The sequence below is a fragment of the Callithrix jacchus genome, chromosome 3 (genome assembly GCF_049354715.1).
Source record: "Callithrix jacchus isolate 240 chromosome 3, calJac240_pri, whole genome shotgun sequence".
NCBI lineage: Eukaryota > Metazoa > Chordata > Mammalia > Primates > Cebidae > Callithrix > Callithrix jacchus.
The window spans coordinates 140,783,449-140,800,153 of NC_133504.1; the positions used below are offsets into that span (position 1 = coordinate 140,783,449).

General features: G+C 38.6%; 1 protein-coding gene and 1 pseudogene across 8 annotated transcripts in view; one reads left to right on the top strand and one right to left on the bottom strand.

Moving 5' to 3' along the window:
* The window catches only part of CEP135 (centrosomal protein 135), an 89,065-nt gene that overhangs the window by 63,931 nt on the left and 8,429 nt on the right, over positions 1-16,705 (bottom strand). For 7 of the 8 annotated variants that reach the window (XR_013533118.1, XM_078367219.1, XM_008993322.5 and 4 more), the window contains 5 exons: positions 16,081-16,222; positions 13,329-13,413; positions 9,609-9,737; positions 8,509-8,724; positions 1,644-1,709 (listed from right to left, as the gene is read on the bottom strand). Coding sequence is in view for 7 of the 8 variants with exons in the window: in XM_078367219.1 (XP_078223345.1) it covers positions 1,644-1,709; positions 8,509-8,724; positions 9,609-9,737; positions 13,329-13,413; positions 16,081-16,222 (638 nt within the window). In the remaining variant the exon portion in view is untranslated. The remainder of the gene's footprint in view (positions 1-1,643; positions 1,710-8,508; positions 8,725-9,608; positions 9,738-13,328; positions 13,414-16,080; positions 16,223-16,705) is intronic. The other variant, XM_078367220.1, reaches the window with a different exon arrangement.
* LOC108590917 (large ribosomal subunit protein eL8 pseudogene) lies at positions 2,167-8,198 on the top strand (annotated as a pseudogene).

Below are 16,705 nucleotides of genomic sequence, written 5' to 3' on the forward strand. Positions count from 1 at the left end.
GCCACCAGAACACTCCAGCTAGACTGTGTAAAAAGTATACATAAAGAAAGAACTTGGAAATTAGTATTTACCTTTCTTTCCAATCTTAGAGGAAACTCTTCCAATTCAACAGGCTATTTTTAGGAATCCTCAATCATTTGGGTGACTACTTGGTTTCTACCTATAAGCAAGACACTCTTTCTGCTAGCTCCAGACTTTAGGACTATATGCTTTTTCTGTATGCTATATTTAGGCTTCTGTTGGGATGATCGCTTCCTTAGTCATTTGAAGACTACCAGAACAAGAAATGTGATTAGGAAAATGGTTTGTATTACCAAAAAAGCTATTAATGGCTCACGCCTGTAGTCCCAGCACTTTGGGAGGCCGAGGCGGGTGGAGCACGAGGTCAAGAGATCGAGACCATCCTGGTCAACATGGTGAAACCCTGTCTCTACTAAAAATACAAAAACTTAGCTGGGCATGGTGGCGTGTGCCTGTAATCCCAGCTACTCGGGAGGCTGAGGCAGAAAAATTGCCTGATCCCAGGAGGCGGAGGTTGCGGTGAGCCGAGATTGCGCCATTGCACTCCAGCCTGGGTAACAAGAGCGAAACTCCATCTCAAAAAAAAAGCTATTAAAAGAAGACTGGGCTGAGCACAACGGCTCATGCCTGCACTCCTAGCACTTTAGGAGGCTGAGGCAGGAGAATCACTTGAGCCCAGGAGTTTAATACCAGCCTGGGCAATAGAGTAAGACCTCATTTCTACTAAAAAAAAAAAAAAAATGCTAGGCACAGTGGTGCATGCCTGTAGTCTTAACCATGCAGAAGGCTGAGGTGGGAGGATCACTTGAGCACAGTAGGGTCAAGGCTGCAGTGAGCTATGATCATGCCACTGCACTCTAGCCTAGGTGAAGGCAAGACCCTGTCTCTAATAAATAAATAAATAAATAAATGAGGATGGAGTGCCTTTTGTAATAATCAACAAATATTTCAAGTAATTAATTTTTGGTGTTAATACTAGTAAAGTCATAAAGTAGTTACAAGAACGTAAAATTTCTAGCAACTACTATCCATAACATTAAAGAACTATAAAAATATAAACTTGCATATCCATGCAGTAGAATATTACTCAGCCATAAGAAGGAATGAAGTGCTCATACATGCTACCACATGCAAGAACCTTGTAAACATGCTTAGTAAAAGAATCCAGACAGGCCGGGCGCGGTGGCTCACGCCTGTAATCCCAGCACTTTGGAAGGCCGAAGCGGGTGGATCACGAGGTCAAGAGATCGAGACCATCCTGGTAAACATGGTGAAACCCCGTCTCTACTAAAAATACAAAAAATTAGCTGGGCATGGTGGCATGTCCCTGTAATCCCAGCTACTCAGGAGGTTGAGGCAGGAGAATTGCCTGAACCCAGGAGGTGGAGCTTGTGGTGATCCGAGATCGCGCCATTGCACTCCAGCCTGGGTAACAAGAGCGAAACTCCATCTCAAAAAAAAAAAAGAATCCAGACACAAAAATATATGACTCCCTTTATATGAAATGGCCAGAACAACAGAAATAGAAAGTAGATTAGTTGTTATCAAGAGCTGAGCAATAAAATAAGGCATAAAAAGTTTCTTAATGACAATGCTGGCAATCCAATATGACATAAACTTACCAGTTGAAGTTTTGCCATTGTTTCTTCAAGATCCCGCATTTCAGAGAGCTTTCTTTTAATCTCTTTCTAGGAATAGAAAGCCTATTAGGTATATACTTAAAAGTTTGAGAATACTTATCACTAAGTCACAACGCAAATAAGATCAAGTCATTTTGCAAGTATTTCACATTCCCTCTTACCAGTGAGATCTGAGGCTTTATTCCTAACAATCAGTTTCAATCAAGAGGCAAAATTGCGGCGTCTCTTTAATCTTTGGTATCTTGAATGTTTACAGGGGCCTGCCTGTAACATCTGAAGGCCACTTGAACATCTTGCAGGATCTTCCTTGGGCCTCAGATTTTGAGGTAATCTAATGGCACTATCTTTTCCTGAATTTCCTATCCTATTTGCTTTCTCCACACCTGCTTTTACCAACCTGGATCCCATCTATACTGTCACTGAGAGAGCAGAATGCCAGGATCAAAATATTATAACCCAATAGGAATATTTTGTTGAGACAATTTGTTATTTCTCAGCATTTGCAATGGGACATGGGACGCTGTATTTAGTACGCTGTGCGTACAGCATAGAAGATGCAAAAGGTGGTGGAAAAAGAGGGAAATGAGATACAGGAGTTTGCAATGAAACTAAAACCACAAAAACAATTTAAACTGCACTAATCATGTCCTTTTTCAAGATTGTGTTGGTGGTCTGCGGTCCTTTGAGAATCCATATGCATTTTAGAAGTTTTTTCTATTTTTGCAAAAAAAAAAACGCCACTGGGATTTTGATAGGTATTGCCCTAAATGAGCGGTATGGACACTTTAACAATATTGAGTCTTCCAATCCATCGACACAGAATGTCTTCCCATTTATTTGTGTCTTCTTTAACTTCTTTAGCAACGCTGTATAGTTTTTCAAGTATACAGGTTTTTCATCTCAATGGTTACGTTTATTTCCAAGTATTTTATTCTTTTTGATACTACTGCAAATGGGATTACTTTCTTAATTTCCTTTTTGGATAGTTTATTCTTAGTATATAGAAAAACATCTGATTTTTGTGTGTTGATTTTGTATCCTGCATTTTTGCGGAATTGGTTTATTAGTTCTGGTTTTTGTGGAATGTTGAAGGCTTTCTATATATAAAATTATGTCATCTGTAAACAGAGATAATTTTATTCCTTCTTTGCAATTTGTATGCCTTTTCTTGCCTAACTGCTCTGGCTAGGACTTCTAGTACTAGGCTGAACAGTAGTGACAAGAATGGGAATCCTTTCTTGTTCTTCATCTTAGAGGAAAAGCTTCCAGTTTTTCACCACTGAGTATGATTGTTTGCTGTGGGCCTTTCATATATGGTTTTTTAAATATTGGGGTAATTTGCTTCTAGTCCACTTAATTAGTAGAAATGGCACTGTATAAAATCAATTTGGTGATGTAAAGCACTGGTTTTCAAACTGGATTATACTTACTCCTGGGATAAAAATGAACATTTTCCAAGTATTATATAAAGCTATGATATGCACATAGTTTTAAGGAATCAGCATCAGACTCCTTAATTTGCATATTCAGTGCTTCTTAAAAATGATCTACGTAAGAACTTGTCTGTGGCCCAAGTAAAATGTGAGTTCTGCATTCCTACCCTCTCTTTTATAGCTGCCTTCCTCTCAATGTTCAAAGAAGGGCACGTACCTCATTCATGCCCCAAAAGTGCACTGTCTCAAGATAAAAAAAACTTTTGGAGTACCAGATCAAAAGATAATCTGAATGTTGGGGCTGGCCAACAGCTTTAAATAAGACACTATTTTCTCCCACTATATTTCATTAAGAGATAGATGTATTCCCAATAAAATTTTACTTTTTTATTTAATAAATATCAACATTTGTGGTATATTTGTCACTTTAACACTCTGAGATACATGTATTCCCAATAAAATTTTACTTTTTTATTTCATAAATATCAACATTTGTGGTATATTTGTCATTTTAACACTCTGATAACTAATAATTGTAATGATAATACTATTCAGATAAAAACGTTAACATCTTGAATCTTACAGTTATGGGAAACTTTTAAAAATTAAAAATTTATTTTCTTCCCATCAGATAGGCTGACAGAATATTTTTTAAACAAAAAAAATTCATTCTTTTAAAATTTGTTCTTTTTTTTTTTTTGGGGGGGGAGGAAGGCAGGAAGGAAGGGATGAAGGAATGAAGGAAGGGAGGAAGTGGGGAGGGAGGGAGGGAGGGAGGGAGTGAGGGAAGGGAAGAAAGGAAATCAAGCAATGAAAGAGACATTGCCAACCTGGATTTAGAGGTTTACAAGTTGATTTCTTTTTTTTTGAGAGAAGGAAAGAAAAAAAAAATAAGTAAAGGAGAGGAAGAAAGAGGAAGAGAAAGAGGGAGAGTAAATGGAAATATTGCTTTATTTTGAAAAAAATTGGGTATTGATAATGGCCAATCACTGTTTCATTTAAACTAATGGGTAGGTGTGATGTGGTATCGACAAGAATGTATATTTTGTGTATTTGAATTGGAGAGCTCTATAAATATTTATTAAGTTTACTTGTTCCGGATCTGAGTTCGAGTCCTTGATATCCTTATTAATTTTCTGTCTCATTGAATCTAAGTCTCCTATCTGGGTGTTAGGATCGTTAGCTCTTGTTGTTGCATTGATCCTTTTACCACTATATCTTTGTTGCTTTAAAATCTATTTTATCCGATACAAGAATTGCAACTCCTGCTTTTTATTTATTTATTATTTATTTTTGCTCTCCATTTGGTTGGTAAATCTTTCTCCATCCCTTTGTTTTGAGTCTTTGTGTATCCTTGCATGTGAAACAGGTCTGGATGTAACATGCCGTTGGGTTTTGACTGTGTCTTTTGATTGGGAATTTAGTCAATTTAAATTTAGGGTTACTGCCATTTGATGTTGACTGGCTGTTTTATCCATTTGTTGGTGTAAATTCTTCTTTATGTTGGTGCTCTTTACTTTTTGGTGTATTTTTAGAAAGGCTAATACTGGTTGTTTCTTTCTGTGTGTAATGCTTCTTTCAGAAGCTCTTGTAAAGCAGGCCTGGTGGTAATAAAATCTCTGAGTTCTTGCTTGTTCATAGAAGATTTTATTTTTCCTTCAGTTGTGAAGCTTAGTTTGGCTGGATATGAAATTCTGGGCTGAAGGTTCTGTTCTTTGAGGATGTTGAATATTGGCCCCCACTCTCTTCTGGCCTGTAGAGTTTCTGCAGAGAGATCTGCTGTAAGTCTGATAGGCTTGCCTTTGTGGGTTATTCGACCTTTCTCTCTGGCTGCCCTTAGTATCCTCTCCTTCGTTTCAACCCTGGTAAATCTAACGATTATGTGCCTTGGGGTTGCTCTCCTTGAGGAATATCTTTGTGGTGTTCTCTGTATTACCTGGGGTTGAATGTTGACCTGCTTTGCTAGTTTAGGAAAATTTTCCTGAATAATATCCTGAAGGGTATTTTCCAGCTTGGATTCATTCTCTCCGTCGCATTCAGCTACACCTATCAAACGTAAATTTGGTCTTTTCACATAGTCCCACATTTCTTGGAGACTTTGCTCATTCCTTTTTATCCTTTTTTCTCTAATCTTTTCTTCACGTTTTATTTCATTAAGTTGGACTTTGACCTCTGATATCCCTTCTTCTGCTTGAACAATTCGAGTGTTTAAACCTGTGCATACTTCTCGGAGTTCCTGTATTGTATTCTTCAGTTCCATTATTTCACTCATACTCCTCTCTAAGTTGTCTATTCTCAATAGGATTTCATCAAACCTTTTTTCAAAGTTCCTAGTTTCTTTACGTTGGGCTACAACATGTTCTTTTAACTCACCGAAGTTTGTTATTATCCATTCCTTGAAGAGTGATTCTGTCATCAGGAGGCGCTCGTTCTCCATCAAGCCTTGTTCCATTGTTGATGTGGAACTGTGATCATCTTTAGAGGGAGAGGCGTTCTGACTTTGAGTATTCTCAGCTTTTTTACGCTGGTTTCTTCCTGTCATTGTAAATTTATCCTCCTGTCGTCTTTGAAGTTACCAACTTCCAGATTAGGTCTCTTGAGTGAACGTCCAGGTTGTTAGTTCCCAGGGCCAGAGCAGCAGCGTTAAAACTGATGGTGCTTTTCTGCCCAGGATTATCCTGTCGGGCTTCCTTCTTGTTTCCGTAGTAGGCGACTCTGCCTTCCCGGGGCTCCAAACCTCGGTCAGAAGGGGAACTGGTCTCGTTTACTCTGCGCCGAGCGCTGCCACGCCGAGGTGCCAGCGGAATCGCTGTGACGACCACGAGAGTCGCGCTGGCGACTCCTGTGTTTCCACCACTGGGGGATCTTCTGCTCCGTGAGCGACGAGACTTTGTCTGAAAGTGTGGCGTCCTCTAGTTCTCCGCGCCTTCCCTGAGAGCTGCAATCCCGGGATGTTAGCGATCGGCCATCTTGGATCGTTCTCCAAAATTTGTTCTTTTTATTGCACAGATATATGATAGTGTGATCATGAAAAGATTTTCAGGTATAAAACTAGTTAAAATAGGATAAAACTTTGTGGAAATTTTAAGGACAAAGTATCATTTAGACTTTACCAGCTATAATTAAAAGAACAATTAGTTATATTTTAAGATATTATATTTAAAATAGAATGGAAATATCACCCTTTGCATTTAAACTTAAAAGATGAAAAATGTTATTATAATTACCAACTTAAAAATGTGCAAGGACGGCCGGGCGCGGTGGCTCAAGCCTGTAATCCCAGCACTTTAGGAGGCCGAGGTGGGTGGATCACGAGGTCAAGAGATCGAGACCATCCTGGTCAACATGGTGAAACCCTGTCTCTACTAAAAATACAAAAAATTAGCTGGGCATGGTGGCGCGTGCCTGTAATCCCAGCTACTCAGAAGGCTGAGGCAGGAGAATTGCCTGAACCCAGGAGGCGGAGGTTGCAGTGAGCCGAGATCGCGCCATTGCACTCCAGCCTGGGTAACAAGAGCGAAACTCTGTCTCAAAAAAAAAAAAATGTGCAAGGACATATATAGTTTTAAAAATACTTTTAAAGAATTCTTGGTGGCCAGGCATAGTGGCTTGTGCCTGTAATCTCAGCACTTAGGGAGGCTGAGGCTGAGGTGGGAGGACTGCTTAACCCAGGAATTTGAGATCAACCTGGAAAATGTAGTGAGATCCCATCTCTGCAAAAAGTTAAAAAATTAGCTGGGCTTTGTGGCATGCACCTGTAGTCCCAGCTACTCAGGAGGCTGAGATGGAAGGATTGCTTAAGCCTGGGGAGGTTGAGGCTGCAGTGAGCTATGACTGTGGCACCACACTCCAGCCTAGGCAACAGAGCAAGACCACGTCTCAAAAAAAGACAGGCTGGGCATCGTCACTCACGCCTGTAATCCCAGCATTTTGGGAGGCTGAGGTGAGTGGATCACCTGAGATCAGGAGTTCGAGATCAGGCTGGCCCACAAGGTAGATTTTAGCCTCTACTAAAAATACAAAAATTAGCTGGGCATGGTTGCAGGCACCTGTAATTCTAGCCACTAGGAGGCTGAGGCAGGAGAAATGCTTGAACCCAGGAGACAGAGGTTGCAGTGAGCCTAGATTGCGTCACTGCACTCTACTCCAGTCTGAGTTACAGAGACTCTGTCTCAAAAAAAAAAAAAAAAGATTCTTGAGCAAAAATGACATAGAGGGGAAACTTTAGAAGCTCTCTTACAATGTAGAGATAAAAGAACAGAGATTAGCTCCCTTCCCGCCGCCCAAGGTGCCGAAAGGAAAGAAGGCCAAGGAGAAGAAGGCAGCTCCAGCCCCTGCTGTCGTGAGGAAGCAGGAGACCAAGAAAGTGGCCAATCCCGTGTTTGAGAAAAGACCAAAGAATTTTGGCATTGGACAGGACATTCAACTGAAAAGAGACCTCCTCACCCACTTTGTGAAATGGCCCCACTGTATCAGGTTGCAGCGGCAGAGATCCATCCTTTATAAGCGGCTGAAAATGCCTCTTGCCATTAACCAGTTCACCCAGGCCCTGGACCGCCTTTTGAGCTGCTAAAGCTGGCCCAGAAGTATAAGCCAGAGACACAGCAAGAGAAGAAGAAGAGGCTGTTGGCCCAGGCTGAGAAGAGAGCTGCTGGCAAAGGGGACGTCCCCACTAAGAGACCACCTGTCCTTCGAGCAGGAGTTAACATCGTCACTGCCTTGGTGGAGAACAAGAAAGCTCAGCTGGTGGTGATTGCACACGACATGGATCTCATTGAGCTGGATGTCTTCCTGCCTGCCCTGTGTCAGAAAATGGGAGTCCCTTACTGTATTATCAAGGGGAAGGCAAGACTGGGACGTCTAGTCCACAGGAAGACCTGCACCACCGTTGCCTTCACCCAGGTTAACTCGGAAGACAAAGGCGCTTTGGCTAAGCTGGTGGAAGCTATCAGGACAAAGTACAGTGACAGATATGATGAGATCCGCCGTCACTGGGGAGGCAATGTCCTGGGTCCCAAGTCTGTGGCTCGCATCGCCAAGCCTCGAAAAAGCAAAGGCTAGAGAACTTGCCACTGTAGAGTTTTCTGTATATAAAAATAATTAAAATGATATAAATTTTCCTGCAAAAATAAAAAAGAACAGAGATTAAAATCTTGAAGGAAAACAGACTACAGTTTGGAGATCCATCCTAAGAACAGGTGTGCTTCAGACACACACCCAAACAACTAGAAAAAATAAAATCATTTAGGGGGTGTAAACAACGCTTCAGAAAACCCTAAATTACCAAAGCAAAAAAACAAAGAGACATACAAAATAAACCAAAAACCTGAATGCAGATATCAAAAGGGCTCAAGCTTACTGTGTGCTAGGAGAATTACTGAACACTCTCACAACCTACACATATCATTCATTACCTTTGCTTCCCCAAGCTCTTTATCAGCAGTCTCAAGCACTTCTTCTTTATGTCTTTCCAACTGCTGTGCTAACTGATCTATTTCAGTTAATTCTTGGCAGAGTTTTTCATTTTTGTTACTTAAATTAACAACTTCAGATGTCACTGTTTCCTTAGTTTCCGTGAGCTCCTGTATATGCTTCTCCAGGTCTTTATTAGCTTGCTGAAGAAAGTCAACCTAAATTGGAGTTGTAATTTAAGAGGTGTATAAATTGGAAATTTATACTAAACACTGACTTTCCAAAGAATATTTTAAAAAACTGTATTTTAAGAGATATTGAAGATTAAAACTACAGCTATTTTATATTTGAAAACTTATATTATTTGCAAAACTGACCATGTGAAATTTGATGAAAGTATATATCCATTGGCTTTGATTTTCAAGCATAGAAAGGATAAAAAATTTGTGTGAACTGTTTCCCAATACAGAGTTCTATATGACAAGAATACCATGATATCGTAATTCTGTCTGTGACCCAGGCAGCTCTGCCATACTAAAATTTCTAAAGTTCATGGGTCACGCTGTATGGAACATTCCAGCTCTTAGGTCAAATGCATGGCAAAGGAATCTACTATGTAAGTAGATAAAAGCTAGGTATTTAATTTTTATACACGTTTAATTTTTTAATGTTATCAAAGAAATACATACTTATTAAGTTTTGAAAAACAAAAAAGAAAACCAGAAAGAAGAATATCCCACCACACAAAGATAAGCTTTGTTAGTATACTTTGGTATATTCTGTTTGCTCTCTCTTTCCAAGTCCATATATACATTTTCTTAAAACCAGATTGACAATCACGTCCCCAGAGTTTATTCTCTTCCTTTAAATTGTTAATGTTATGGTATATCTTAATTACTGCCTCATTAAATAATCTTTAAAAACATGATTTTTCAACAACTCCACCCTATTTCTGAATACCACAGTTCTATCAAATTTTTCCTATTATAAATAATAACTCAGTGAAAAACTCCCACCACTTTTACAAACCAATAGACCATTACAAACATAGTGTTTATTATAAACACCATTATATACATTCAATAATTATAAAAGCCATTACCTGAATATTTAACTGAGCAATAAGCTTTTCATTGGTCTTATTTCTAGACTCCAGAGAGAGGACATCAGGAGAACGACCACCATCCATAGCAACTGACAATCGTTCTATCTCTTGTTCTCGTAGCTCAATCTGAAGATATAAAGTCATGCTGTCATTTCAAATAATCTGGTTTTTAAACAGACAATTAACACTGAACAAACATTTCTTTAGATATATTTTCTTATGTTCCGATATATACAAGAGATTAACAGTCATATTTATGCCCATACACTATATGCATATATGCAGAACAAAAATAAATTACACAGAAAATGTCAACAGAAATACCGTCAATATATCTTTCATATTCTTTTTACTACATAGATTCTTCCTAATTAAGTTTCTGTATTTTTTTTCCCTTAACATTTAACAATGTTTATATAAAAAGAAATTTCCTAGCAGATTACATACATGCTCAAGTACTGGAACTGAATCTGAACTACTTTAGTTTCTCATAGAATAAATGAATAAGTGTAACATACTAAGAAAAGTAGGTTGCTACCGAACCTTGATATTAAAAAAAAATAGGAAACTGGGATGGATTTAATTATCTGTTATTTATGTAAGAATTTGGAAAAGCTCACACTTTTAAGCTTTGCTTTTTCTTTTTTTGAGATGGAGTCTCACTCTGTCACCCATCTGGAATACAGTGGCACGATCTCGGGTCACTGCAACCTCTGCCTCCTGGGTTCATCAAGACATTCTCTGGCCTCAGCCTCCTGAGTAGCTGGAACTATAAGCATATATCACCACGCCTGGCTAATTTTTCTGTATTTTTAGTAGAGATGGGGTTTCATCATGTTGGCCAGGCTGGTCTCGAACTCCTGACCTCAGATGATCCACCCGCCTCAGCCTCCCAAGGTGTTAAGATTATAGGCGTGAGCCACCACTCCTGGCCCAAGCTTTGGTTTTCTTAAAATAAATAAATGAAAACCAAATATTCCAAACACACCAAAAAGTAACAACAACATGGTATGTTTGAGAGAGCATAAACAGCTTAATATGACTAAATGTAATTAATGTACATCAGACCTAGTAGTTGGAGATGTCTGAAGAATCAGGCAGAAACTAATTATGATTACCCTGGACTGAAAGATGAAACTGACAGGAATAACACCAGAGGCAGGGAGACCTAATGCAGGAATACATAAGAGACAATTAATGACTAAAATAAAACAGTGGTAGATGATAGAACAGAAGAATTGAGTTTAAGAAACATTTAGCCAGGAAAAATGACAGAACTTGGTGAGTGGTATGTGAAGGCAGGAGAAAGAGATCTAGAAAGACTACAGAATGTGCACTTGGGCAAATGTTGATGCTACCAAACAAAGGAGAGAATATAGGAGTTGACACCAGAAGAGAACAAGCTCAGTATACGGCATATGAGTACAGAAAGACTACACCCAAGTGGAAATGCCCAGTGTGAAGTTGGGTACATGGGTCTGGAGTTCAGCAGAGAAGTCTGAGCCAGAGAGAGATGGAGGACTCATCAACATACAGGAGTAATATTTTAAACCAAGACAGCAGATGAGGATACTTGAGGAGAGATACAGAAGAGGAGAAGGATTCTGTCAAAAACAGAATCCAGGAACAAAAGTAATTATTTCAGGGAGTGGACAGGTGAAAAAAAAGCCAAAAAAAAAAAATGTTATAAGAGGCTTAAAAAAAAAAAAAAGAAAACTGGAACAAAATGAAGTCATGGAAGAGTTTCAAAGAGGAATTATCAATAATATCTAATACCACAGAGTAGGTCAAGAAAATTAAGGCTGTAAGAATCCTTTTGGATCTAGAAATTAATGTTACTGACGTCATTAACTAGACCAGTTCACATAGTGGGTGCGGAAGACAGACTACAATAGGTTAAGGAGTGAGCAAGAAGTGGAGAAACAGACAGAAATGGAGATATCAAATAAGACAGTCTTTGGAGAAGTCTGCATGGAGAGGAAGAAGGAATCCTCAAGAGGGAGAGGTAATTAAAAGAGTTTTTTAAAAAGGGTTGTTAGTTATGACAAAAGTAGTACCTCTTCATAGGATTGTTATGAAGATTAAACGAATTAATCCTTGCAAAGTGGTTATATACTACTTGGTAAAGAAAAAAAGAACAATTGATTAAAGAAAGGTCCTCAGGAGAAAAGAGGAAATGGGGTCAAGAGCACAGGCAACTCAGCCTCAAGTAAGAAGAACAATACCCTGCCCACTAAGTCTTAAGACAACCTGAGTGCAAATATGGATCATTTTAAAGGTAGAGATAGAAAGCTGAGACAAGGTGACATTCTCAGAAGATGAGTATTATAAGCTGGGAAGACAGCTTAAAAACAGCAAAACCTGGAATACATGCTGAGAAAAACAGAATAAACTCAAGCAAAAAAAGACAAATAACTGATAGGCAGAATAAGCTCAACTAAGATTGAGAACCACAATAAATTGGTGGCTTTAATCAGAATGGTCAAGCTGTTTTCTCCGAACACTTCAGCCACCTCACAGAGATGGTAAAAAACTTTCTGTTCACAAAGTACCCAGAATAAATGAAAGTGTAATTATAAAATGCAAAATGCCAATAATACTAAACTCAAGTGCATACTGGATATTTTCAACATCTCTTCATGAAGTAAGTTTTTTGGTTGACATTATGATTTCCTTTCTTTTTTTTTTTTGAGACAGGGTCTGTCATCAGGCTGGAGTGCAGTGTTGCGATCTGGGGTCATTGTAACATCTGCCTCCCAGGTTCAAGTGATTCTCCTGCCTTAGCCTCCTGAGTAGCTGGGATTACACGCACACACCACAACCCCAGCTAATTTTTGTCAGTAGAGATGGGGTTTCACCATGTTGCCCAGGCTGGTCTTGAACTCCTGACCTCAAGTGATCCACCTGCCTCGACCTCCCAAAGTATTGGGATTACAGGCATGAACCACCACATCTGGCCAATTTCCTTTAACTCCATTTTTATCCAAATAATCTTCAAAACACTTTACAGACTTAGTTATACCAACATCTAAGTTACATCTATATTTGTTTGTGCAGATCACTCATAAATAAAAAAGCAGTCATATGCAGAAAATGAAAAACGTGTTACCCAATTAACCTTCAGGAAGCATTAAGAAAACAAGCCTGTAATTACGCAAATGAAAATTTAGCCAAGACACCAATAGAAATTATGAAAAGACAAAACTTGCTATGGTTGTAGTATAACTCTGCATCTATGAATTCTCCTGCTTCTTCGGAAAACTGTTGCATGAGGACTAGTGCTTGTAGAAAACACACAAAAAAATGGCAACACAAGAGTAACTTTCTAAGAGACTAGTGTTCAATATGACAAAATCTATAATAAGAGTAGAAAAATCACAAAATAAAATTATAAAACATACCACACTTCAATAAAATATTTCCTGAGATGAAAAATGTAATATGGTTATAAAATTATATTTGGGGAGATAAATGATTCAACTAAAAGAAAAACCAAACAAAAAACTACTATTCACCTCAATGAATAGTGAAGGGAATGTACTAAGTGCTCTAAAACCACCTAAGCCATTCCAGCTATGACTCTATTAACAAACCTGATGAAAAAGATAAAAGCTGTGTAAAAACTCAGTTTTGGTAATATCAAATATAACCCAATTCTATTTACAATCACAGCATACCTATCTCAATCCCTGCTATGCAAGTAAATAAAAATCCTACCTGCTTGCTATAATCTCTCACCCCACTTTCCATCACTGCTAACTTTTCTTGTAGCTGGTGCACTTCCTGTTGAAGTTCTTGAATCCTGAAAAGCACTTTAAATTAATGCCAATATACTTTTGTGAAGAAACACAAAATAACAAGAAATGAAACTAGATGTGTTCCTTCATAAATTCTATACTTTCAGCTTCTCAAAGATGTAGAGCATATTGTGCCAAAGGGTTCCCAAATCAACATATAGTACATCATCATGGAGAGTTGGTTTATAAGAATAGATTAAAAACTGAGTAGTAAATAAGTTGAAACTCAGATACATCATGCAAGACACACCTCACTATTGCATTTGATCCCCAGGAAAATGCTTTGAGGTACTGCTGCCAATTCTTAAGTTAAGAAAACTGGGAGTTTACTCCAAAATTTACAGGCTTAGTAAGTGAAATAAGAAACTAAAATGTGTTTTCTGACCCTAACTAACCCTCTATTGTCTAATACTACTTTGAAACCCTGGAGAGAAAGATCATGTGTAACTGTAGCAAAAAACCTATTCCTTCTGGAACTTATTAATTCTAACAGTATCAAGATTTTTTCCAAATTAGTTGTACAGGTACAATATGACACAATCCATTTTCATATTGGAAGGACAAAGTCTGAAGCCAGGTCTGGTTTTTTTGTTTTTTGGTTTTTTTTTTTAAACAGAGTCTCTCTTCGTCACCTAGGCTAGAATCCAGTGGCCTCATCACAGCTAACTACACCCTCAACCTCTACAGCTCCATCAATCCTCCCACTTCAGCCTCCCGAGTACCTGGGACCATAGGCACATGCCACCACACTTGGCTAATTTTTACATGTTTTGTAGAGACAGTTTTCCAAGTTGCCAAGGCAGGTCTTGAACTCCTGGGCTTAAGCAATCCTCCCGCCTCAGCCTCCTAAAGTGAGGGGATTACAGGCGTAACCACAGCACTTCCAGCCCCAGGTCTGCTTTTAAAAGATTTTCCATGGGGTAGGGTAAATGAGGCCAAATACAGCCTGTACCTGCTGTTATTGGAACCAACATTTTATATTAATCTAGGTTTAAGAGAAGAGTATGTATGCAACTGCACTCATATAAATGCATGAATGACTATGAATACAAACAAAATGTGCATATATAAATTAAATAGGACAATTAAAAGAGACTAATGTCACTTAGGCACACCAAATAATTTCCTAAATAATAGTAACACTTTGTCTGAGAAGTCTCATTATAAGAACAAAACACTTCCCTGTTAAGGTCAAATAACTATATAAAAATATTGGCCAGGCATGGTGGCTTATGCCTGTAATCCCAGCACTTTGAGAGGTCAAGGCAGGTGGATCACTTGAGGTCAAGTGATTCTGGTTAACATGGTCAAACCTCATCTCTACTAAAAATACAAAAAATTAGCCAGATGTGGTGGCAGGTGCCTGTAGTCCCAGCTACTCAGGAGGTTGAGATGGGAAAATCGCTTGAACCCATGAGGCAGAGGTTGCAGTGAGCCAAGATACAGTGTGCCACTGTACTCCAGCCTGGGCAACAGAGTGAGACTCTGAGAAAAAAAAAATACTATGTGACAACTGAGCAAAGAGATCTTCATCAGTAGCTTAACAGGATCTCACTCTGTCTCCCAGGCTGGAGTGCAGTGGTTCAATCTCGGTTCACTGCAACCTCTGCCTCCTAGGCTCAAATGATCTGCCTCCTAAGTAGCTGGGTCTATAGGTGCATGCCACCATGCTTGGCTAATTTTTAAATTTTCTGTAGAGACAAGGTCTCACTATAGTGCCCAGGCTGGTCTCAAACTCATGGGTTCAAGCAATCCTCCTGCCTTGGCTTCCCAAAGGGCTGGCTGGTCTCAAACTCATGGGTTAAGCAATCCTCCTGCCTTGGCTTCCCAAAGTGCTGGGATGACAGGCGTGAGCCACTGCACCTGGTCCCAAGGCACTCTTTTAGATTGATCTATTGAGATTAATTACCCCCCCCAACATTCTCTGAATAATTTAAAAAATAAAAAGCTACCTGCATAAACTATTTCCATTAGCGTATTCCATAGTTTCAAATGTTTCTCCAGCTATTACCATGGAGACTAGTGCTCATCCATTCCTTTGAGCCTCTTATAATTATCTGAATTGCATTTGGTGAACTTCTCTTGTCTCATCTCTACTACTGGGCTACAAGCTTCTCAAAAGCAAAAACACCCATCTTCTTCAAACCTTTACATCATCAGAATACTTACACAGTGCCTTGCCTAGGAGGCTTAACAAAGTTTCAATTAAATGGAATTTATATCTGATGCAAATGTAAGAAAATATAAACATAGAGCTAGAGAAACCATTAAAAAAACTGAATTTCAAATCCAGTTACAAATCTCTTCATATTTAACTGGCATTTGACATAAATCTGAAATAATAAAGATTCCTGTAAAAGATACCTCTTACTTGGAGATGACACAAAATGTCAAAGCAGCTCTACTGAAACAAGTCCTTGATGGCATTAAATTATTTTTAAGCCAGTATGAACAGAAACCTTAGATATATGATCTATTTGATCAAAGTTTCAAAACAAGTAAAAACATTTTATGTCAATCTGAAAGTACTTACTGAGTGCTTGTGCGAAGTTCTGTGCTAGACACTGGAGAGACAATAGTTAACAAGACAAAGAGGGTTCCCATCAAGAAACGTACAGCTAATTAATTGAGTGCTCAATTAACTCAAGCCAACAAAGAACTATTTAATGCACCTGTTATCAGCCACTTGTAGGAGGTCTGCAATGTAAGGGTCATCTGGCTGCGGAACTGGATATGAACTGACTTCAGAGGGAGGAACCGGTTCATCAATTTGCATACGCTGGCGCCTGAAAGCAATACTTCTTTTTTTGCCACCTAAAAAGAATGAGTGTCTTAAAAAACTAAGAAGAAACAAAACCATGTCTTAGAATTAAATATTCCAGGTTAGCCTTTTGGTTATAAAGTGTGTCTATAGTTCATATTACATATTGATAAAATATTTTTTCCATCAATATGTAAATATCCACTCCGATTTTTAACTAAACAATGCATTCCTAAAAACCTCAACATGACCTGGTTATCAAACTAGTTTTATATGCCTGCATGCTTGGCATATATGCCCAGGCTTATTGTTTGTCCACTAGATGGGGATCAGACTTTGGCAAGTTTAAAAGCTGAATGTGCCTGTGGTGTTCACCATTATGAGCTCAAGAAATTATCACTAGCAGAAAACTGGCAGTGAGAACTAAAATATACGTGCTTATTAAGTAAATCAACATAGCAGATAACTGAAATTGTAAGTAGCAAAGTTAGAATATAATGAATGGAATGTTATTTGTAATATAAAGCTGTGCTATA